The following is a 25,999-nucleotide window of genomic DNA, read 5'->3' on the forward strand; positions in this document are numbered from 1 at the left end:
CTCAGGTTTGTCACTACGAGAAGGTTTTTCAAAGAACCCTACAAGGAGTTAATTTGGAGAACATTCGTTTTGTATTGCTGTGGAACCTTTTTTTTTTTTTTGGAGAACTGTGGCTTTCTGCTCTGGTTCCACGTCTTCAGCTTTATCAAGTGGATAGAGAGAATACATTTTGCAGATCCCAAGACACAATGTTCAAAACTGTCTGACTTGCTTTTTGTACCAATCTTTGTATCATCACACCACACCAGCTCCTAATCAGAGAACCAGTGAGGAAATCTCTCTATTTGTGAAGCGTGTAAACTTTCGAAGCAGCTTTTCAGCGTTTCCAGTCTGTTCGTGAACTTTTCTTCAGGAGGAATTTGATATTTCTTTCTATTAAACCATGTTGTCCAGATCAAGTAACAACAACTGTGTGTTTTTCTATGACGGGTCGTGTCAAACATACGAATGAAAAAAAAGGAAATCTTTCTGTTTATTAGGTTGTTTTCAACATGGTAACATCATCAGACGTTTCTATCAAACTCACTTTAAACCATTTGTTTTTGAAGAATCACCTTTTATGTTGTGTATACAGTAAATAGAATATACTGCATCTTGCCATATCATTATTCATGAAGGCAGTTTTGGAAACCTTGATGTGAATTTTTCAGGCCAAACTGCAGCACAAGTAGGGTTAGGGTTAGCTGTTCAGGTGAGGGTTTGTAGCTAGGGCTGAAGTTTAGGGGGTAGAGATTAGGTTTAGGGTTAAGGTTATCGTTAGGGGTTAGGGTTGGAGATTAAGATCAAGGTTTAGGATTGACGGTTAGGGTTAGGAGGCGAAATTAGATTTAGGGTGAGGGTTTAGTCTTAGGGTTAGGGCTTGGGGTTAGTGCAATAGTTTAGGGTAAGGATTTGGTTTAGAGTTCAGGGTTATGGTCAGTGATTATTGGCTAGGTTTAGGGTTGGGGTTAGGCCAATGGATTAGGAGTTTAAGTAAGAATTTGGTTTAGGGTTTGGAGATTGGGTCAGTGGTTATGGGTTATGAGTTTAGAGTAAGGTTAGGGTTTAGGGTAAGGATTTGGTTTAGAGTTCAGGGTTATGGTCAGTGATTATTGGCTAGGTTTAGGGTTGGGGTTGGGGTTAGGCCAATGGTTTAAGGTTTAAGCAAGGATTTGGTTTAGGGTTTGGGGTTAGGGCCAGTGGATATATGTTACAAGTTCAGGATAAAGTTTTGGTTAAGGCTTCAGGGTTAGGTTCTGTGATAACCGACTTGGTTAAGGGTTAGGTTTCAGAGTTAGGGTTTAGGTTTGCGTATGGGGTTTGAAGTAAAAATTAGGACTTAGGTTATGGGTTTAAGGGATTAGTTAGGTTACTGGTCAGGGATTAGAGTTTTGGATTATGATTATTTATCTGGAAGATGGAAATTTTGGGCACATGTTCATACCAGACAGGAGACATCACTGTTTTCTTCACAGTATTTTACTGAATTTAATGTAATTGCGACAAACTTGCCACAGTCACCATAGCAGCTCATCAGGGATAAATACACATCACTCACCTTAACTCATAGAGTCTGTAAAGCTGCTTTAAGACAATATCTGTTGTGAAAAGCGCAATAGAAATAAACTTGACAGATAGACTAACAGTAATAATATTCTAAGAGAGACAGAGTGTGTGTGTGTGTGTGTGTGTGTGTGTGTGTGTGTGTGTGTGTGTGAGCTTGTCTAAACATGGCTGTGCTTCCAGTAGAACTAGTAATCCTATAATTCATTTTTACCCCTTGGTAAGCTCACTTTCTGGGCTCACTTCTAAACCTTTTGCAAACTTGCCAATTCCCATGGCCTGTATTTTATGGAGCTGTACAACACACCAAACCTTAAATCTATAATCAGGGACAGGACCACCTGCATGTTCACCCGCTTCCCCTCAGTGTTGTGCAGTTCTCTTTGAATTTGAGCTACTTTCAGGTTTGACACAGTACCATGCATTTTCCTACAAAGGTGAGTGATTACACAACACTCCCTGTTTTATACATTAATCGATTTAGGCTTTAAACAAAGCAGCCACTATGGAGAAATGTGTAAAGACAAGGGTTTAACTGTATGCTTTGTTTTTTGGGACTGAAAGGAAGGAAATTTCTATCCATTTACACAAATTACCTTGATTATTTTCCTAAAACAGCTTGTTCGCATCTGTTTCAGCCCTTACATTACACCAGACAGTAGTGGGCAACAGGGTTGCCAGTGCCTCTCTGTCAAAAAGCCTGGCGATGCATCTGGTCACCTTAATTCTAAATCATGGTAGTGAAGTGGCAGCTCAGTGGTTAAGACATTGTGCTTTTGCTTAGAAGGTTGTTTATAAGGTGGTCATTGAGGTTTTTTTTCATAGTAAAAACACACCACATAAACAAAAGATTATTATGTAAAGAGTCTCCAGTGTCAGTGTTGTGTAACATTTAGTAGGTTTTGTGTCTCAGGCATATTTCATGACTTAATGGTGTCTTAATGGTGACAAAAGGACAGTATAGGGGCAAAAGTATTGGGACACCCGATATTTCCTGCTATATGTGTTTTTTCTCCAAACTGTTACCACAAAGTCTACACAATTGTGTAGGGCGTCTATGGATACGCACTATAATACAATTTTGCGTACACTTGAACTTGGAAACCCAAACCTGTTTCAGCATTGCAATGTGCACAAAGTGAGCTCCATGAAAATATTGTTTACGTGGTTTGGAGAGGAAGATCTTGAGTGGCCCTCAAGCTCTTATCCCATCCCTACTGAACACCTTTGGGATGAATTGAAACACTGACTGCACCTGAGGCCTCATCACATCACCTACACCAGTACATGCCTTTACTAACAATAAATGTAGAATGCAATGCTTAAAAAAGCACATGCCATACTTTTGACCAGGTGTCCAGAACCTTCGCAATGTAGTGCATATAAATCTACAGTAAGTTATGAGGAAAACTACCTTGTCTTGGGGACCACCCATTTGGATGTCACGCATTTGCTTTTTCTCTTTGAGGTTAAAGTATGAGAGTAACTCTCTCTGAATGAGTCACGCATTCAGTGTTTGATCTGAGGAGGTCTTTGTAGCTGCTTGGAGATATCTTTGCTTTTAAATTCAGTAAGTCATATTTGGTTTATGTATGGACAAAGATATTTTGAGCAAATGCAATTTGTAGGGACATGTTTTTTTTTTGGAAAGGTATATATATATATATATGTGTGTGTGTGTGTGTGTGTGTGTGTGTGTGTGTGTGTGTGTGTGTTTTTCAATGTCATTCCAAGATCTTCAAGACTTCCTGAGTGGCTGATAAGTCTGTTCCTTGATTTATCGACTTTCTTAGAGCCAACACTTGGACCACTTGCACTCCATACCACCTCTCATCCAAATCCTTATCACCACTGACTTTCCTGCCAAAAAGTCATTAGAGACGGAAATAGTGAACATGAACGAACCTTTCGGATGTTCCTTATATTACACGGCATCGTAAATCTCGAGTGTCAATGCCAAAACGGATCCTAAAGTAAACCCGTGTTGCTCAGTTTTACTTGTGTTACTCCATTAGTGTTAATGTATATCAATAATTTTATTATTGTTATGATTGTGTGACGTAAGGATGTAGAAAAATTAGCACACCCTCCAACAACCATAGTGAGATATAGTCTCTTAGAAAAAATGTGTTTGTTACTTTCTCGACAAACAATGATTATATAGTATATTTCTGGTGTTCACATATAATGCAATTCTATTCAGTACCCATAACTCCAGACTCTGGTTTGTTCATTACAGATTGAAATTTATATCTTTATAAGGAGATCTATGTTTAAAGTTCTACAAAAATCCAATGTAATTGAATAGTTTATGAATAGAGTTTGTTGTTCCTTTATTAAAGCTTTCAGTCCAGATGTTCAGCTTCCCTGTAACTTTCATCTCTACATAAAATATTATATTTTAGGTACAGGAGATATGTCTGAATATATAAGAAAGCACAGAAAGGAGGTGCCATGGTAACGCAATAGGTCTCAAGAGGAGCCACCAGAAACGCCTGAATACATTGGCCTGCTGACTCGACCTGATTTGTGGTTAAACATCCTCTTAGCAAGGTTTTGCTTTCCATTGACCATAGTAATGACCCTGTAACGGCTGTGCCACCCAACACGTGTCGCTGGAGTCCGCCGTTCACAAACACCATCACTTCCAGCATCAACAAAACACATGGAAGCGTTTGACTGCAAGGCAGCTGGTGCAAAGGGTGTGGGGTGTGGGGTGTGGGGGGGGGGATCTGTGGCGTTTATCTTGGGTATCGAGTGAATTAACACAGAGTCATGACGGGGAGCGCTCAGATACGCTAAGTCAAACACTTACACACACACACACACACACACACACACACACACACACACACACACACACACACACACACACACACACACACACACACACACACACTCATGCATATATGGTTGAATAAATTCATCTGTACCTACAGAGTATCAGCTCAGTGTGGTCTGAATGTTTTGGCTTTGTTATTGCTAGAGTCTGAGGTCAAAAGATTATTTTTACTAGGATGCTGTTACATGTCTCCAGAATTGGTTCAAATTTCCCAAAGTGTATTTCCTATTAAAATCAGAAACATTTTTGTGACAACCTTTACTTGAAAGCATTTACTCTGTTTTGTAAGGGTTGTAAAATCATATACATGCGGGAAAAATTCTAACCATAATATACATTTAAAAACAAGCAGCGTTATCTTTTATTATTTTAGTATTATAATAATATACGCTGATATTTTAGCTGTCGTTATTCACTAATTCAAAGACCAAGAACCACCAAAAGCCTGAATACATTTTATTTTTCCCCAAGGTATCATTGAATAATATGTATAATATATACACATATATGCAGCATTAGAGAATATATATATATACTGTATTCTTGTGAATTATATATCTTATATAATACATATTTTATTATTCTTCAATGTAAAAAACAATAAAATTTTGTCACACTGCTTTACTTTAATTAACCGATTTTATGTAAAACCTAAATAAAAATTTTATTTTCTATTTAGTAACATTTGAATTCTATTTTTAATTCTATTTATTCACATTTCAATAGTATTTAGAATCAGAATAAATAAAGAGATATATTGCCAAGTATGTTTGCGCTTACAAGGAATTTGTACGTTTTGGTGACAAAAGTTCCAGATGCACTTTTTTAAAATTAAAATGAATAAATAAATAAATAAATAATAAATAAAATATAAATAAGTGGTATTACGCATTATTATTCGTACTGCACAATTAGGAAGAGCATTCTGGTAAGAAAAATAAGGAAAAGGTTTGCAGACAATGTGCAGCCAGAGTCACATATGCATTACAGCTCGTATATACAGATTTGTGCAAATGGGAAATGGGAAGTTGGAATCTGCGCATTACATGACATTAACACGTTGATTTTTTTACTTATTTGATTTCAAGTAAAACCTAAATTCCATTTTTGAAATTGAATTTTTTGCAAAAATATACACTATTTTTTATATATATTTTCACATGAATAGAAAAAAAAAGATAATAATAATTTTACTGAACGTCGTACTGTGTGTGCTTGTGTCTGTGACCAATAAAAGCACAGCAGCATTTCCTATCACGTAGTAAAAACGGTGTGAAATCCTGCAGTAGCCAGAATAAACCCGAGAACATGTTTGCTGAACTCCTGAAGAAGTGTTTTGGCTTAAAGCAGCTGTGAGTTTGTCCAAAAGTCTCAAAGCATTTAAAAGACCTGGAACACACACAGAGGTATAAATTGAATTTCTCTCCACCTCTGCTTTTTTCTCTTTTAATGTGCTGCTCGTCTCGAGAGACAGCGACGAGATGTGAGAGTATCAGGTTCGGTGCTTTGATTCTGACAATTATTGCAAACATTTGTGTGGCGCACGAGAGAGAAATGTCCGGATGTTTCAAGGGGGGAAAAAGTTTGTTTTAGAGAAACTGTCACAGTAGCTAAAACAACCCGGTGGGAAATCCGAGCCAGGGCTTAGTGTCTGGATGGAGAGAGGGGGTGAATGGACTGGGGCTAAAAGATCACAATGTCCTGTGAGACAAACACTTGATGGAGGTTTCCATTGTACAGCTCAGAGAGAAGTCTAGCTAATATTGCACCATTAGAATCTTTAAGGTATGCTTGGGATTTCTGTGCGTGCACATGGTGCAAAAGTTTGTACACCCATAGAACTAAATATGCAGTGCTTTCGGAAAGTATTAAGACCCCGTTTACTTTTTCAATATTGTTATGTTGCAGCCTGATACTAGACACAGATACTTTTTGCTATTAATCTACACTCACTACCCCATAATGACCTGAAAATGTTCTGCAGCATTGAAGGTCCCAATAAGCACAGTGGCTTCCATTGTCTGTAAATAAAAGTTTGGAACCGCCAGGACTCTTCCCAGAGAGGTCAAACTGAGCAATCTGTGGGGGACAAGGGCCTTAATCAAGGAGGCGACTATGTGAAAACAGAATTATAGAAATGTCTGTAAATTAAATGGACAAACAGACCCCTTACTCAGGACTTCATTAAAGCACCTTTGGCAACAATTATAGCCTCAAATATTTTTCCAGGGAGGTGTGCTACCTCATTGGCTAAGGCTCTGGGTTACTGATCGGAAGGTCGGTTGTTCAACCCTGGTATCACCAAGCTGCCACTATTGTGACTCTTGAGCAAGGCCCTTAACCCTCTGTGCCTTAGGGGCACTTTATCATGGCTGACCCTGCACTCTGACCCCAGCTTCCTAACATCACTCGGATATGCGAAGAATGAATTTCACTGTGGTATATAGTATATGTGATGAGAACAAAACACCATTACATTTAGAGCCTTTTGTAAACAAGTGCTTTGAGTCTTTATTAATGAATACTTAAACTTTTAACGAGTCTTTCTAGCAATGAATAAATCACGCAACAAGCTTTGTACACCTGGATTGCGGGATCTTCTCAAGCTGGGTCGGGTTGGATGAAAACCATTGGTTGACAGCCACTTTTAGGTCTTTCCATTAATATTCAGATTGTTTCTGTTGATAATATGTTATACTATGGAATGGTAAGGTTTAGACTGGTGCTGGTCAAAGAACCACCGGATTCGGGTAACTATCTAAACCGTTGTAACCATGGTTATGGGTTAACTGGGTGGGGGCTGATTGGGATGTTGACAGAGGCTTTACACATATCTATTATAGAGACATTATTAATAATAGCCAATTGCTATAAAATTTGTTGGCAAAAACGTCCCAAAACACTGACAATTTGAGACTAAATAAATTAATAAAAATTGTACAGTCTAACAAGCAAGAGGAAATCGGAGTTTCAGTGGTCGTTGAAATGAAGTGCTCAGAGTTCTCTCTTTGCCCATTTGTTTTTTGTTTGTACCATGCCTCGGAGCTGTTACCATAGTAACCTGGGTAAAAATGTCCCTGAGCTCAAGCTTACTTAGACCAGCTTGTTGCAGGCTTTTGTTTACAGTTCATAAACTGCAAAACACATCGGTATGGCTCTGGTTTAAAAAAATCACACAGGGTGCACAATCATTTGCGCTCCATCCGATAGGATCTATTATGTGTAGGTTAATTTGCATGCGAAATAGAAATGCGATGTCCCACGTCTGCACCTGTGCTGCAGGAGTTTAGCGATATTGAGTCATCAGTCTGCAGCACCCTTTCCTTCCCCCTTCAGTGTTTATGAGTGCGGCTCAGGAAGGGCATCTGTGCCACAAGGGTATATTTTTACCTGCATCGTTGGCTCGGGGAGCAGTTTGTAAGGAGACACCGGTTTGCACAGCGAGCTGCTGGAGCTCAAAGCTGGAGCCGTGCAGAGTTATGTGGACCATGTGGGAAGAGTGGCAGTTCCTGTGTCATTGTAGATGTATGTAGGAACATGCATCCATCATTAAGATCATGGGACGGAAACACCAAAGGAGAAAGAGGCATCACCGGGGAGGGAAAGAAGGTCAAGCAAAAATGAAGTGTGGATCAGTTCCAGGAAGCAAACAGATCTTAAAAAAGCTTCAAAATATTGCTTTACTAGGCCTTTTTCAATTGGTTTATTCAAACACTTGGGGGTGTGAACTAATAATACAATCAACTAAAGTGAGTGTGGTCTGATGAAGCAACGGGTACTACCTGGAAAATGCTTTTCCTGAATAATGAAGTGTTTTGTTCCTTATATAAACAGGAAACAGCTTTTATTCACTAACACGTACATTTATTGTCGGGCAGCTGCTCGTTCACTAACATGCAATTCAATTCAATTCATTCATTTTTATTTGTATAGCACGTTTAACATTCGACATAGCAAAGGTGTAAAGTAACAAAGTAACTGTGATTTGTTACTGTACTTAAGAATTATAGTTAATTTGTTATTATTTGTAGATTACATGAAGTCATGTGTGTGTCTGGTCCAGGATTTGAACTCGTATCCATTGAGTAATTAGATCAGAGTAGTGAATTTAGACCAGAGTAGTTCAGCAGTTGCTCACTGTGTTGAAAAACCCCGAATCCAGAAAGAAGCAGGTCCTGTGGTGCATTGAGGTAATGCGTAATCCCTCTTTTCCTGACCATGGGGGGTTCGAGGAGCTTGTTAGCTTAGTTTTATAAAACTCATCATACAAACCTTGTAGGCAACTGAAGCCACTAAAGCTCATTAGGATCCCAGCGCCTGGGCAGGTACGGCTCCTGTTTCATTCACTCATGCTGAAGCGAGGCGCAGGTCAGACAGTGGAAGTGATTTAGCGCTGAGGAAGGAGTCAGGGTCCACTTCATTTATTAGCCAGAAAGGTAAAGGCTGCCAGGCTCGGACAAATTCAAATCACCTGTGGATTTATCGCAGGAAATGATTGTGTGGAAGTCTGGGAAAAGAGGTCACATGGTCGGATTTTTGTGGATAAGATTGTATTTAGGTCTTGTGTCTTTTTTTTTTTTTAAATACAGTACCTCACTAGCAAGTATATTTCTTTCTTTCTTTCTTTCTTTCTTTCTTTCTTTCTTTCTTTCTTTCTTTCTTTCTTTCTTTCTTTCTTTCTTTCTTTCTTCATCTTTGCATTTCTGCAATATTTCTTTCTTTCTGCATTTTTTATTTGTTTAATTTCTTTTCTACATTACTGCAATTTTGAATTCATTTCTTTCGTTCTTTCTTTCTTTCTTTCTTTCTTTCTTTCTTTCTTTCTTTCTTTCTTTCTTTCTTTCCTACTTTCTTTCTTTCTTTCTTTCTTTCTTTCTTTCTTTCTTTCTATCTATCTATCTATCTATCTATCTATCTATCTATCTATCTATCTATCTATCTATCTATCTATCTATCTATCTATCTATCTATCTATCTATCTATCTATCTATCTATCTATCTATCTTTTTTCTGCATTTCCACCTGCATCCCTTTCAGACTCCCACAACTTCATCATCTCTTCCCTCGAGTGATCTCCACTCACACTAGCATCAGTGATCCTCATCAGTAACGTTGTGGATTCTTTCATTTAGTACTTTTTTCTCCTTTTTCCTAAAATAAATAATGTTCTTTTTAACTTTTTAAATCAAACTTCTGTCTGAACATCTATAAGCTTAATCCTGATCTTTTCTGGATCATTTATATTATATCATATGATTTTAAACAGAAATCATTAGGATTTTCGTGAGAAAAACACGTGAACCAACCGAAGTGTTTGATAAACTGATTCTCCCTCTGTCATGAGTTGTACATGTGCTTTTCCACAGCCTTATAGCAAAAACATTCTACTATTTTTTTAATAGAGATTTAAAACCATCATACTGGAGGAAAAAGACTTTTGTATATTTTTTTTTAATATTGTACATTTTAAGAACATTATTAATTAAAATAGGAAACATGATATTTATCTTATAAATGATCTTATTTTATAAATATCTAATATTGACACTATATATGGGATTTATTTTTGTCGATTTTACTTTTCCTTGTTTTTAATGTTCTCCTGTTTATTATTAGTTTTAAAATAAATAGACATGCCAGAGATTTAAGATTGAATTGAATCTAATCTAATGTAGAATGAATGTGTTTGGGCGATTTAAGCAATGAAGGATGAAACTCATTGCCTCGGGTCTGCTCATTGCCTTGTTATTGTTTTACAATGATATACTGGTTTCATTTCAGGTCCTCCAGGAAAGCGGGGCAGGATAGGAAGACGAGGAGATCCCGGTGAGTACGGAATTCCACATTCTGGGATTTTTGCTCGACACTCTTCTGATAAAATCTCTCACTTCACATCCTCAGTAAATATTTACTCATGCATTTCCCAACAAACAGATTGATGCTCGAATGCTGCATTTATAACCAGCGTTTAGACTTGAGACTAATTAAGACTGATTCATGTGAGTGATAGATCTCACACAGACACTGACTCAGACGTCCCAAAACTGCTTTAATGAATTAATGACCTAAACACACGTTGCTCATCGCTTTCTTTTGGAGATATACATCATCATCATCATCCTGCATGGGAAGCCTCAATGTGACGCTTAAATGACATGTTTATGGCAAAATCTGTTGCACTATGGGTCATCAGCTGGCGGACTGGGATCCAGATGTGGAGCAAACAATGCACTGTAACAGAGCAGTGGACTTTTTTTTAACCTGAACCATTGCAGCTCCTGTAGCAGATCTTCTGTCATATGCCAATCAAGTTAATTGGTCTCAAAAATTTTATTCAGCAGCTTTAATAAACAGCTTTTTAAACAATAATTTATAAACATTCCACAAGAGGGCTCTTTAAATAAAAAGCTGCTGCTGATGAAAGTATTTTACGTATTTATTTATATATATATATAAAGATAGATCATTATAACTCTTATGCCTCATTATTACCATATATATATATATATATATATATATATATATATATATATATATATATATATATATATATATATATATATATTTTCATTATTTCTTCTTCTCTTTACTTTTTAATATTGTTTAATCTTTAAAATTTGCTGTAATTTGCCTGTAGCCTCACATAAGCATTTCATTGTACAAACCGTCACTGACATCTGTAAATATGACAAATAAAACTTCAAACAAATAAAACTTCAAACAAATAAAACTTCAAACAAATAAAACTTAATACCAGATTGATGAAGGAAAATTGGACATAACATGAAAGTTAAATAACTGTTGAAAGTCTACTTTACTACTCAAATGTCTACTTTATTACAGTATTTTCATTTTATAAACTTTTACTCCACTCCATTTCAGAAGAACATGCCGTTCCTGTCTATTTTGTAGTAAAAAGTGTTAAAGTGTTAAAAAATTCTGAGAGTGTGTGTAAAGTAAAGGTTCTCTCTCTGTGTGTATGTAACTATAGAAATCTCTAAATACATCTGATGTGCAGTTAAATGCAATACTGAATGACCTCTATTATTCACATGTACACTACATAGTCAAACATTTATAGACACCTGATCATGTGCTTTTTGAACATCCTATTCAACATTTAGTCTCTAATGCTCTTCTAATAACCTCCACTCTTCTGGGACGATGTTACACTAGATATGCCTGATTGGTGTATGTAACAGAGTTTAAAATAAATTATTTGATTGCACAAAGAACTTTGTAGTTTTTAACAAGTGAGAGTTGGCTGCATCAAATTATTCCCTGTTTGTGAGAGTAGAGGGATGAAATGATCACGCAGAGAAGTTCAGTTCAGCGAGCACTGAGCACCGAGCACCGTCCTCGAAAAAGAAAACACCGCTTTCTTTCTTTATAATTCTATAAATTTTTTGGAATCATGAACTAATTATATGCAGCTACATACCTAATGCTATCAGTTTCCAGTCATAAGAGTCGCTTAGACCTTCATGAACCTCTGCATTAGAAAGAAAGGAGCATTTATAGGATGACTCTCTAATGCTATACTGTAGGTTATGATAGAAAAGATCACATGACTGGGCAAATGTCTTGACTAATCTCTTAAGCCTTGATCTGGTTTAAGGTTAACCATCATGCCGAGCTTTTGTACTCAATCTGGTTTTTCGGTTCTCAGCGAAGCAGCGCATTAGGAACATAATAGCAATTATTCTGCATATGTTTTCTCAAAATGTGCCTTCAAACACAAGCAGGATAAACGTTTTATTTATGAAGTGATGGCAGTGTTCCTCAGTTTAAAACTTAGATGTGGTTATACTTAACTTTGCCCTTTTGCTGTTTATCGGTCAGGTTTGATGAGATGCCGAGGTGTGCGAGGCAGGCGATCTTTCTGGGGCTCTGTGACCGAAAAAGCAAACAAATAAACGAAATACTAAAAAAGTAGCTCTTCAGTGCAAACATTATTAAGCACAGAGGACATTCATGAACAATAAATGAATACTCTCATCCCATGAGGTCAAAAACTTAGATTACATTCTGTGTAAATAAAATCTGAAGAGGTTCTCCTTCGAGTAGAACTCTGCGCTGGGTTACAACCCGTGATCATCTGTAAATAAGACTGAAGCAGCATTTCTCTTGTGTATTTCGACATCCCGAAGAACTTCATTAAACATCAGTCTTATTAAAGCGTCAGCATGTGACAGAAAACGGCTTTACGTTCCAATTACATTTCAAATACTAGAATATTTGCAGCTATATATTTCTTTCTCTCTTGTTTAGGGTAAACATTCAGTTAATAAAACAAAATCATTGCAAATATTATGTTGCTAGTTAGCTAACTAGCCAGCTAACGGTACACGATTATTTAAAAACGAAAACAAATTGCAAGCTAATTAAACAATATGACTTACAGAAAAAAAAACCTTGCTAGCTAATAAAAAATGCTAATTACAATTTAAACATGCTAATTTTAAGGTTTTTTTAAGGAGCTAGCTACAGTATTTAGCACATACTAATTTACAGACTTTTAACTAGCTAGCTATTTAACACATGCTAATTTATATTTTAAACTAGCTAGCTATTTAAAACATGGTAATTTGCAGATTTCTAACTAGCTAACTAATTGAACATGCTCATTTGCAGAACACAACTAGCCATACACCTTTCCATGCTACTTTACAAAGCATAATTAGCAAGCTACTTTTCCATGCTACTTTACAAAAGCTTAATTAGCAAGCTACTTTTCCATGCTACTTTTCAATCCCTGATAAACTAGCTAATTTCAACAGTTACCCGCTAATTTACTTCTATTTCAAATAAAGTTATCTAGCTAGTTTATTTAAGGATATTTTACAGACTTTTAGCTACTTTGCTAATTAAAGAGGTTCATTCAAAACTGAATGTTAATTCACAGCGAATCTGTGCGTCTTCGGCATGACTAGCCTTTCACGTGTTTATGATTTATTCACGTTTGAAATCTTCTGTCTCTGTGATTTCTTGCAGGACCTCCAGTAAGTACCTCAGTCCTGTCTGTCATTCTCTCCATGTTGGTGTGTGTAGTGTGTTGTGGAAGAAGGTAAGTGAGAAGTGCGGCTCTTGTGTTTCTGTTCAGGCTTTAATCTTAAATTCTATGTGTTCCGACTTGATACTCTGTATGGACAAAAGTTTGTGGACACCTGACCATTCATATGTGCTTTATAAACATCTTGTTCCACATTTAGTCTCCATTTGCTCTTAGAATCATTTTTCATTCATCTAATGGAACATCTTCTGGGATTGAGATTTTGGAGCCACAATAAACTTTAGTGATGGAGGTGAGGTGAGGAGGCCTGGGCTGCATTCAGTGTTCACATTCATCACAAAGGAGTTTAATAGGGTTGAGGTCAGAGCTTTATACCAGAGATCTTCCACTCCAACCCATGAAAAATCTTCATGGAAGTGGTCTTTTTGATTATATTGTTAGGCTGGAACAGGTTTTGGTCTCTTAGTTCAGAAATGAAAATGTAATTCTATCGAATTTAAAGAGATCTTATACAATTGTGTGTCTCTAAATTTGTGGTAAGTGTTTGGGGAAGAATCACATATACCTGAAAAGGTCAGGTGTCCGAATACTTTTGTCCCTAGAGTGTCGCTTCAGTTTCAACCACAATCAAATGCTTTACAACAAAAGAAAATAAATGTGAACATAAGTAAATAAAAAACAGCCAAAGCCTCATTTTCTCACTTTCTAGCAATTTTTATTATCAGATTAACGACAAAATCCAATCGAAGACTGACATAATTCCCAGAATGCACTGCAGTTATGTGACATTGAGTTACGGCTCTTTACAAGATGATTTTCATTACGCTACAAGCATCAACGTTGACGTTTGGGAGCCGAGTTGTTTGAGGTGGTAAGAGAAGAGCTGAACAGGCTGAAAGACTAAAGCGCCGCTGCATCGTTTTCTTTAAGTATAGATGGTTCAGGGCGAAATCTGACTGCTGCGTCAGTTGATTGCGCATGAAAAACTTTTACTGTAGAAAAAACAAACACAATTTGTTTTAAATATTAACTTTAAAGAGGAACATGAGTCGATCAGGGAGGAGTTTTACAAGACTTGGAGAGAGAAAGTGTTTATTGTGAACCACATTATTTTTGCTGTTTTATTTATTTGTTTGTTTGTATATTTATTAGTTTATTTAAATTTTTATTCAAAAATTCCTCCACGTTTCGTTTCTACATTTTGACCGTTTTCTGAATTTGTGCAGGGGAAAACTGGACGTGATGGCTACCCGGTAAATTTCATTTCACTTCCCCTGGTTATTTTTGTTTTCTCCTGTTTCTGCCCATCAGCAATCTGTCGTTAATGACCTTCAGCTTCGCACGTTTTTCTCCTCTGACTTTGCTTGTGTTTTCTACCTTTTTACGTCTCAATTTTTTTTCTTAATTGTCTCGAAAATTTTGATCTGTCCATCCAGCAAATTAGCTTCACCTGCTTATTTACTTAGAGCATTAGAGAGAGAGAGAGAGAGAGAGAGAGAGAGAGAGAGAGAGAGAGGAAAGAAAGAAAGAAAGAAAGAAAGAAAGAAAGAAAGAAAGAAAGAAAGAAAGAAAGAAAGAAAGAAAGAAAGAAAGGTGTAATACAAAAGCAAAGGGAAGGAAAGAAAAAGAAAAGAAAACAAAGGAAAGGAAATTAAAGAAAAGGAAAGGAAAAATAAGGAAAAGAAAGGTAATGAAAGCAAAGGAAAGGAAATAAAGGAGAGGAAAGACACAACCAGCTTTTGTCTAATAATAATTTGGAAGTAAATAATAATTAATACATAAGACGTTTAATAATATTATTGATTATTACATATTAATTATTATTATTGCTGATAATAATAATAATAATAATAATAATAATAAAAAAACAATTAGAGATTTTTAAAATCCATTAAATTTTTTTATAAGGAAAAAAGTTAATAATCTGCGTCTCTGTTCAGTAAATTAGAATCGTGAGCTGTTACTCTGTACCTCAGTGTGAGAAACGCGTCTCTAATGTAGGTCTGACGCCCTCTAGTGGCTCTGAGCAGAACTGACCAGATCTCAGAGAACCCTAAAGATCAGAATGACGAAGCAAAATAGTGTGTGTGTGTGTGTGTGTGTGTGTGTGTGTGTGTGTGTGTGTGTGTGTGTGTGTGTGTGTGTGTGTGTGTGAATTTTTGGCCGTCGTACCGTCTGACATGACGACTGAGATCCTGCAGTGTGACATGGGGATCACGATCGTACAGTCTGACAAGCAAACATTCGTTAAGGACTATTAAAATGTCACACATTATGAACCCGGGATAAGAAAGTCTCGAGTTTCTCAAAAGTTCAGAATCAGCAATGGTATTCCTTGATATCGGCACAAAAAGTGCTTAATAAAACGAATGTGGGCGTGTCTTATGAGACTGCCATGTAGTATGTCGATCATTTGTAGCCAATGATGTATGTTGTCTTTTCAATAAGATCGAATTGAGGCTGAAAGTCAAGAGAGTTTGGAGACAGCGTAAACACTGATGAGTTTTTTCCTTTGCAGCAGTTCCAACCTGCGCTCGTGTGGAGCAGATTCAGCAGATGTGTGTGGAAACAAATCTTTTCAAATCTCTCAGCCAAGCATAGTGGCCCATGCGTTTGCAATTTCTCGCTTCTTTCCGGGAATCGTCTGCTTTTCAGAAACATTCCTTGTTTTTTGCTGAATGAATTAAGTGTTTCTATTCGCTTTATTTTCTCAGTATGCCTGTTAAGTCACTACAGGAAGTTTTAGGGATTTCTTTGAAACAATGATCGAGCTACAGTACGTTATTCGGTTCAGGTCAGTGTTTTAATAGGAAAAGGGGATGGGATTAAATGAGATTATAATATAATAATATAAATATAATGGGATTAATATAATAATTGGGACACGGGACATGTGTGTGCTCATGCAAGTTGTTAGTAATCATGCAAGTTGTTAGTAATGCAAGTTGTTAGTAATGCAAGTTGTTAGTAATCATGCAAGTTGTTAGTAAATTGCATAACTCGTTGTGTGTGTGTGTGTGTGTGTGTGTGTCTGTGTGTGTGTGTGTGTGTGTGTGTGTGTGTGTGTGTGTGTGCGTGTGTATGAGATGCAGTTGTACCTTAAACCTGCATTCACACACCTAATACTTGTTACGTTACCTTCCACCAGAAACCTTCATCTAAGATATTTTTATCATTGAATTAAAACAAATAAAAATGAATCCTGAACTCACAAGACATTAATTTTAGATTGAACTCAACACCACATCTACCACAGCATTAAACAGGATGATCTTCTTGTTGTACAACCTTAAAAATAGAGTTGAAACCAATCAAGATATGTTTTTTTTCATTCATGATAGAAAATAAGATCCTCCACTCTACTGGGAAGATCCACATTTTGTTGGAGATTTTGTGCTCATTCAGTCACAGGTGTGTTCGTAAAGACAGGTACTGATGTAGGTAAGGTGAGGAGGACCCCAGTCAACGTTCACATTCATCTCAAAGGTGTACAGCAGGGTTGAGGATGGAGCTTTATAGTAGAAGATCTTTCACTGCAAACCATGTAAAGTAGATCTTCATGGAGCTGGCGTTGTGCATCTCCTAGTTCAAGTGAAGGGAAATTGAATGCCCTCATCTTTGTGGTAACAGTTTGTGGAGGAACCACATATGGCTGGAAAAGTCAGGTGGACATCTAGTGTATGTTTTTCTTTAACTTTATAATAAAAAAAACACGTTCACCTTCAGGGGATGATTATTGGGTAATAAAACAAAGAGAAAGGTTTACAATTTTTATTCACCAGAGGTTTTAAGACATTCAAGTTTTTGATTTGGACTTTTATGTCATCTAAAAAAAAAGTAACATGATACCAAACCACAAAGTACATATATAAAAATGTTGTATACTGAGACTGTTATGAAAAAAATTCCACATAAAAACCAATGCAAAGGCCTTTTCACCTTCCACTCAGCATCAAAAGGAGACGCTGGCATGAAAACGCTTTTCTTTGCTGATTTACTGGCCTCTTTGCTCTTCTTTTACTTTTTTCATCTGTGCCAACTCTCAAAGAGAAAATTTCGCTGGTAGGAAAAAAAAGAATGTCATGTTTCACAAATGATTTTTTTATGTATTTGGAGCGTAACATGAAGCAATAAACAATGCCCCCTTGGGACGTGAAGGTGGAATTGAAAAGGATGGGATTTCACAGGTATTAGATCCAGATGCTTGGATTGTTTTTGTCTCCCACTTAACCGGCGTCCCACCACAAAAACCCACACCGGGTGAGATCGCGGCTTTGAGGTTCCTTTGGTCAAAAATGTGAGACGGGAACAAGGATGGACGCTCGTTTGGGTTCCCATCAGTTCAGGTTTCTGGATCTACTTTCCGCACTGATCAAAGAATTTGAAGCATTCGGCTCTCGGCTCACCACATCCCGCTTCAGGGTACAAAGAAGCCCAGAATTTTAAGATCATTTTGTTTATTTATTTCAGTCTATTGCAGGCACTTACAGTCTTATAGCAGATCCTGGGGCAGTTTTTTAAGTTACGTGCATGTCTTTTGTTGTATAAATTGCACTCAACTCCTATTGAACGCTTATAAAATATGATTTTTTTTTTTTTTTAATTCCGAATTTTTTAAGCATTTCCACATAATTCAAGTTTAAATCGATTTATGGAATTTAGGGTGAACATATATTTATATTCTGATGTTCCAGCTTTTTTCTTAACCTTTAGTAAGCAGTTGTGAAGTTGGTGCCTTAGTTGGCTTCAGTTTGTATTTTTGGTTTACACACCAAAAACCTACAGTTTGGAATAAAAAGTAGAAACAAAATGAAACCAATAAATATTCAATCACGTTTTCGAGTGAAACTGAGCACCAGGCAACATTGGGTATTACAGGACTAAACTTTTTTTCATGTCCAAATAACGGTAATAAAACCGTTTTTATCTACAAGTGGAAAAAACCCAGTAGATTGGACATCAAATGAGTCAGACTCTAGAGTTTCTCAAAAAACATTGTCAGTGATGTTATTCCAAATTGGCAAAGTAAAAAACAGAGAATAGCACATCTGAAGCATTGGTGTGTCTTAGACATTTCGATCGGTTCTTTAGTAGCTGTAATATATAATATGTGATCTCCATTTTAAATTTTGAGCCTGAGTGGTGGAAAAAAGTGTAACTTTCGAGAAATATTTTGTTTACAAATGTCTGTTAAATTACACACAATGTCAGTGATGTCACTTTTTAGCCTCATTAATGGCATCAAGGGTATCACTGGCCTCACAGACAGTAGTCTACTGTAATCTACTTTCCTGGTTGCAGCTCCTTCTTTTTGGTTCTCATTAAGCTGAAATGAGCTTCAGAAATATTACCTAGAATATTAACACACCTGCTTAAATCTTCTTTCAGTATTCACATATCCGAGCCTGGAGTGTGTGTTGGAATTATGCATATATTACAGACATGATTTATGTACCAGGTGCACTTGAGTGGTTAAAGGTCTTGTGCTGAGACATGAACTCTCCAGGCCTGTGTCAGCAGCACAGCGGTCAGGTGCACCAGCTGCAAGTTCAATTGCAAGTCAGGATGTAAAAATCCTAAACCGAATATGATGAAAGGATTGTAAAACTAGCACCTTTGCTGTGTCTCGGATCAATGTAGCATTTACTGATGGGATCAGATCATCTTTCTGGTTGTCTGACAACAGTGAAATACATCAGTCTGACCATTTTGATCTACGATTACTTAACGCACTGCTACTGTAAGTGTCTGTGGTGTAGCTAAGATTCTACACTATGCTAGTGTTAAACTTTCCACTTAGTGTATGGTTAAGGATTGATTTTGACTGATCCCTTCTCATGCCATACTTCTAAAAGGAGTTCTTATCACTGAGAAACAGCTCAATGCTGCTAAGAATGGCTCCACATGGACAGCCTAAAGATACATGAGATTACTGTGGATGGTACCACTTAGAACCAATGATAATGACTTTGGGCTGCAATTGTCACAAACAGAATCAGGAAATCCTTGGTTACACAATTACACCTTTGGTATAGTAAAGTACACAGTTATAAAAAGAGATTACAGGTAGTCCTGGAGTTTTGCGATCTACGATGAACGATAGCGATACAAATTTAGCTTTTTAAATATTGTTATTTCCGTATGATACATTGGGACTCCACCAGGGTCCATGCATCTCCCACCGTGTTAGATGCCTTAATCTTGCCAGCCTTCCACAGAGTTCATTTGTCTCAGTGTGAGAGCGCATACTGTTTTTTTCTGCGATTTTGGTGTTTCAAAGCCCTACATTATGCAAAGTTTATACATTACGGTAATGCTAATTGCTCTGTTTTGCTAAATAATGTACATAATTTGTTAAATTGTTAATAAATCACAATATTCGACCCCATACCGATCACTATTTTACTACCTGTATATTTAATCGTGCAGATCACTTTGATTCCTCATGTTCTTTCACAGGGAATTTTCACTTACCACCATCACCTATGACTCGTTATATCATCATGATATGTTCATATTGTATCTCCTGAATTTATATTTTTCTGTAAAGCTGTGTTTTGTGGCAATGTTGTTTGTTAAAATCACTATACAAATCAAATTGAAATACACCCTAAGACTACCACAAACTCCTAGCAACCCTAATATTATGGTTGACCGGAAAGAAATACACACTTGAGCTTGATTGGTCGATTTATGCTGACCTTGAGATCCAGACCTTTATCCCCAATTTCCAGATGACATGATGTCAATAATATCTGTGTTAGTTGCTGGCTATCAGCATTTTATTGTCTGCAGGGTAGATTAAAAGATTAGAACTTGCGAGGCTGAGTGGAAGTACATGCTGGAGGCAGGGTCGTGCGCTCGGCGTAATCGGTTTTCCAATCCTGTGCTTCCAAAACCTTCACAGAGACCAGTTTCAGCTGGTATTATTCGAGTCTCAAACCCGTCCCCCGGACTGAATTTGTAATCTACGACGGAGAAGACAAGATTTTAGGGTCACCAAAGGACAGAGGAAAGAAGAGCAATTATTCTTCTTTCTTAACTTGCCTCATAAGGTCTTTTAGTAATTTGATCCCTGGTTTGTTGTCAGACTAATACTTCCTTTTGACCATGTGTGGGAAACCAATGAGTTTTTTTTGACAGTAGAGATTTATTTTTCTGAAATTTTTTCTGTGGTAATAAGGTCTGGGATGTAGACAGGGTCATATCTGTGGAAATCAGGAATGTTCAAAATAATTGTATCCCATGACTGTCATACAGTATAAAAGAACAAAGCTATACTTTGTTGCTGGATTTGCAGTTTGTCATGACTCCATTTGTTAATTTTTTTTTTCAAACATTAGAAATAAAAGTAAAAGTACAAAAGTTTTTGCCTTCAGATTTACTTAAGTATCCAAAGTACTATGATTTATTATAACTATAATGTTCCTTTTATAATTTTTAAACAAGACTCTTTGCATAATTAATTAATTAATTTGATGTGAAAAGACTCGAATGTGACTCACACTGATCTATCAATTGAATGATAATAATGAGTCAAACACTGATTGATTTCTATTCAAATGATCATGAGCCCAACTACTTCAAAAAAATCACGCAATCCACGTGTGTAGTTATGAGTTCGAGTCTGGAGTTTCTTCATCATTTATTCCTCTCTAAATGCTCTGCTTGCTGTTGAGCTGATGCTGAACTGTACTTTGGTGATCAGTAGAAACCATCAAGCGGCAATCAAAACAAGTTTAAAACAGAGCGCACACTCGAACCTGATTGGTGGATCGCTGCGTGTTTGACAAGTTACGTTTTTGTCTTCATAAATTAAAAGGAACGACTGATTTCAGGAAATGCAGTTGAGTAAAAAGTCAGATATTTGACTTTGAAATGTAGTGAAGTTAAATTCTCTCAAAATGGACTTCAGTAAAGTACAGATACACCAAAAAGCAAATTAAGTGAAGCAAAGAATTACATTTACTTCGTAAATCTCCACCACTGGATTCTGATTGGTATCACTGTATGTCATTGGAGAAACTTGTTTTAGGGGTGTAAAGCAGATTTTAAATATTTTTACAGTTTCACGTTTTTTTTTTTTTTTTTTTTTTTTTTTTGTATGCTTCTGACTTGCTGTTTTGGATAGATAATCATTAGTTATCTAGCTGAATTTCACTCTAAATCACTGGAAACCACTGGACCTCCACCACTGGGATTGGGAAACTGGTAATATTGCTAAAAATATATAGTAGACAAAGGCTACAGTTTTTTCAGATTTTTGGTTTTAAAATCTTGGATTTGTAAACATTCGATATTTGATAATGCAAAATCCACCATCTCTGCTCTGTATTTCCTCTTTAAGCTGAATTTCTTATAAAAAATACACTTGAAAGCAAGTTGTCTAAAGCAAATATAATCCCCTCTAGCTAGCTTCATTATATCTTCACCTTTGTAACATGTGCTTATACATTCTGTCTGGTAAAAATAAAATGTGGCCTGAAATAAAAAAAAAATTGATGAGGGAAATTTTTTTACAGAAGAGTTTTATGTCCGAAATGTTCAGTTTGATCAACTGAGTTCTGTTTTGTTGTTATTGTTTAGATCTTTTCTCTTTTTAAAAAACAGATTTTGAGGTATTTTAGGTATCTTATAGTATACTTTGCATGTTCTTGGCATGTTTGTAGGCTCTTAACTTAGTTTGCCTTCAAGCTGTGGTGTTGTTTAATGTCCTCCTGCCCCACTAGGACTTATGGGCATGAAACGTCTGGTTTAAAATATGCCCAGTTGAATTTTTCTAAATAGTAAAAAAAAAAAAAATAATCTAGTTATATTTTTAAGCTTTGCTGAATCAGTGTATAAAAATAAGTGTCAAACTAACACTGTTGCACCAGTAGCACATATAAGTATACACACCTGTTTAGCTTACCTTAGCAGGTCACGTTGTGTCACGCATCATAAATCAATCTGCAATTCTGAGCTTCAGATTCATTTGTCTATGTTTGGGAAAAACTGGCGTGACCCCAGTGTGAACACTAAGCATGCTCATCATGAAAAGCCACCAGGGAAATCAGGCGACTTAAATGTTCCCAGATGGACCTGACACCGAAACAAACATGCTTGAGCCACATTTGCACATCCACATTCAAGACCAAACCACTCCATCTTCCCAATCTACTCCTGATCTGTAGACATTTTTGGGGGGACTTTGGGTTTCGTTTGAATAAAGCCAAAAGAATCATATTGTGCAACTGTATGGCAAGTATGATTTTTCTTTCTTCCTCTCTTGTATGTAATAATAACAACAGCTTTATAGCTTTTCTTTACCACAATTTTGGACCAATACTACTTTTTACCCCACATCTAATTAGTTGACTCATGAAATGGGGTTTATGGTGTCATTCTGGTGTATCACTTTTCTCACTTCCGTTCTTGGTTTCCTACAGGCCATGCTTCAAGGGACTAAAAACTGACCATGGAATATAAATAAACTATTTACAGGTCTTACGGGTCAAAGGACACCTCTGATAGGTTTCTTCAGACACTTCACAATCTTCCTTTTTAAAGCTTTTAAAGTACTTCTCCAGAGGGATCCTGTCCAAGGGAGTTAGATGGATGCAGAGATATATATATATATTCGTTTTATTCTAAGGGATGTGGAATTTTGTATGTATGGTTGAAGTGTGAAAGTGTGTGAAAGTGGATTGGAGCCTGGGAGTGATAAATAGACCTAAGATAAATAGACCTTTAACTTGAGTCGGACTTTACTGGAATTTGGATTTGGATTGGTCTAGTGGTTTGGTTTCATATAGTATGGTCTTGATTTTGACTGAGACTTTGTAAAAATACTTTTTAAATTCAAAAAATTTGACAAAAAAGTATTGGAACAATACGAGGTGGTTTTAAAAAGTTTTGAGACTAACAGTGTAACTGGTGCTATTCTGACCACGTGCTTTACCACGTCTGCGATTTCATCATGGAAAGCGAGATAGAACAAAGAGCAAACGTGAAATTCCGTGTGAAACTGGGCAAATCTGCCACAGAGGCTTTTGACATGACATACGTTTACATACGGTGATGCTGAAATTAGTAGTAACTACTGTACTTAAAGGTCGTAGTTTTGACACCATTTCGGAGATCCAGTGCGAATCACAGAAGGTGTTTGACATGCTTTGAAAAGAAGATTTCCAGGACACATTCCAGAAGTGGTAGGAACGCTGGGAACACCATATTGCTGTTCAAGGGGAATATATATTTCGAAAGTGATAGTGTGTAAACGTACGTATATAAAGTCTTGTAAACAGAGCTAGTCTTGAAACTTTTTGATATAATTGAAGCAAAATATTTGAAGTAAAGTCCTGGCTTTAAAACAGATTAGATGTTTTGGTCTCATTTTGAACTTACTGGTTCTTACTTTGATTTAGACTTGATCTTCACTGGGCCTGGACTCATTTAACATTTGATCTTGCTTTCATTTTGGACTTGATCTTGCCTTGCCCTTGACTCTCCAACATTTAGTCATGACTCGATCAAAGCTAGTCCTGCTCTTAGACTTGCCTTTGACAGTGGTAACCTACAGCCCTACATTATGCTGCCCACATGTGTTGAACTTTGGGGTGCCCTGTTCTGCATGACTTTCTAGTGTCACAGTGATTGACAGGAGATAAATAATGCTCCTTCCACTGATAGAGGACTGTTCATCAAGCTTTCCTGGACTTCTAAGCCATAGATAGCCATGGTATCCGCAGGACTGAAACTCTAGGACAAAAGATATACTCGGTTGGGTTACTTCAAAACTCCTTACTCTATCCTCAACTGGAGGACTGTAATTAGTTTGTTTTGGGGTGTGATGTTTATTTGCTGGCACTGAGAACAGCAACAAAGACAAAGGTTTAGAAAGACGAAATATTTAGCCAAAAGAACAGAAGTAAGGTAACAAATGATTTTCATTTCGTGTGAACTGAGATTAATCAAGTCAAGAGCTGGTGATGAAGCTCAGGTGATGATGTAAATGATGCCTATAATCAGCGAGAACATACTTCCCAATGCACACTATTCTTTTATCTAGCACAGATTTTAGCCATCACATGTCTCCTCCTTGATTCAAAATAAAGTTCTAACGCCATATGAAATTCAAGGTGATAGCTTAGTGGTTAAGGCATTGGACTTTGGATCAGAACAGCATGAGTTCAAATCCCAGCCACACCAAGCTGCCACTCCTGGGCCCCTGACCAAGGCCCTTAACCCCATAGCTGCTCATTTATCAATTAAATAAATTTAATTTGTTCTGGATAAAGGCGTCTGCCGAATGCTATAAATGTAAATAAAGTAAATTGGTCCTTAATTGTTTTTATGTTTCACACCTGCTAATGTTCAGCTTAATAATAGAAAAATCGCATAAAACCTGAACCCTGATTTTATTCCTCTTTCTGGAAGAAGGTACCGAGTGACACACCTGTTACTCCCCAAAGAGGTGCCATTTGTCTAAAAAAGTGCCTATAAAATTAAGAAGTGATATCATGCCGTGCTTACACTGCGACCTTGCTCTCTCGCTCTCTCCTTTTCTGTACTTTATCTCCTATCGCATCTGTGATTTATCATTCTGCATCTTCTCCTACAGCTGTATCTGCACTTTGTTCTTTATTGCCCTATCTTTTAGCGAAGCTGCAGTGTCTAACCGCTCGTTTCTCTTCTTCTGCCTTGTCTGCACACAGGGGCCCCTCGGCTTGGACGGTAAACCCGTGAGTATCTGTGTTTAGCTTTAAGTGACAGCATGCTTGTGTACGAGGGTGTAGAAGTGTCTCTAAATGAGAAGGATTTCGCAGGGGTTATATTTTATGTTTGACAAAATTACAGCAGATGCTGAATTTAATTATGGAGAAGACTTTGGTTCGTCTTTGTCTCATTTATTGCACCTTTAAGAAAATTTAAAAACTTGATTCTGCAAAACCTTGACAGAAATCCTGCTAAGCATGCTAACTGAATACTAGTTTTTCACCCCACCTTTCCAAACTTGTGGTTAAAGCAAATAAAACACTTATTTCTAGCCAGGTACCCTCCGAATAGCACCCAGGTAAACAAATATATGTTTTAAAAGTCAAATGTTAAATCTCTGTGTACTCATTGTATTGTAATACTCACTAGTTATAGCTAACCTGCTAGCAAAGCAAACATCAGCCTAGATATTCATTCATTCATTCATTTTCTTCCGCTTATGCGTAATTCGGGTCGCGGGGGCAGCAGTCTAAGCAGGCCCCCGCCTCCGACTGCTGCCCAATCCTCATAGCACCGTCCCTTACAGTCCCTCCTGCAGGTGGTGAGCCCCCGGGAAGCAGCCTAGATATTGTTTCGTTAATTGAAATTAAATAAAAAAGAGAAAAAAATTTTCCAATATGATACACTGTATGCACAAAAGTTTGTGGACACCTGACTATAAGATTTATGTGATTATATGTTTTTATTAAAACCTCCACTCTGGAAAGATGTTCCTCTAGATTTATGTGGACATTTGTGCTCATTCAGCCACAAGTCAGGTACTGATGTGGGTGAGATGAGGAGACCTGAGGTGCAGTCAGTGTTTACATTCATTCCAAAGGTGTTCAATAGGGTTGGAGTTCTAA

General features: G+C 37.0%; 1 protein-coding gene across 3 annotated transcripts in view; it reads left to right on the plus strand.

Annotated features, from left to right (window-relative positions):
• col23a1a (collagen type XXIII alpha 1 chain a) overlaps positions 1-25,999 on the plus strand; it is a 126,151-nt gene that overhangs the window by 78,130 nt on the left and 22,022 nt on the right. Inside the window, exons 1-5 of one of the 3 annotated variants that reach the window (XM_083560610.1) lie at positions 7,794-7,970; positions 10,166-10,210; positions 13,379-13,451; positions 14,624-14,650; positions 25,094-25,120. In XM_083560610.1, the coding sequence (XP_083416736.1) occupies positions 7,942-7,970; positions 10,166-10,210; positions 13,379-13,451; positions 14,624-14,650; positions 25,094-25,120 (201 nt within the window). In that variant the 5' untranslated portion in view covers positions 7,794-7,941. Of the gene's footprint in view, positions 1-7,793; positions 7,971-10,165; positions 10,211-13,378; positions 13,452-14,623; positions 14,651-25,093; positions 25,121-25,999 lie in introns of those variants that run through there. The other 2 variants (XM_083560609.1, XM_083560608.1) reach the window with 2 other exon arrangements.

This window comes from Silurus aristotelis (genome assembly GCF_946808225.1).
Source record: "Silurus aristotelis genome assembly, chromosome: 14".
Lineage (NCBI taxonomy): Eukaryota > Metazoa > Chordata > Actinopteri > Siluriformes > Siluridae > Silurus > Silurus aristotelis.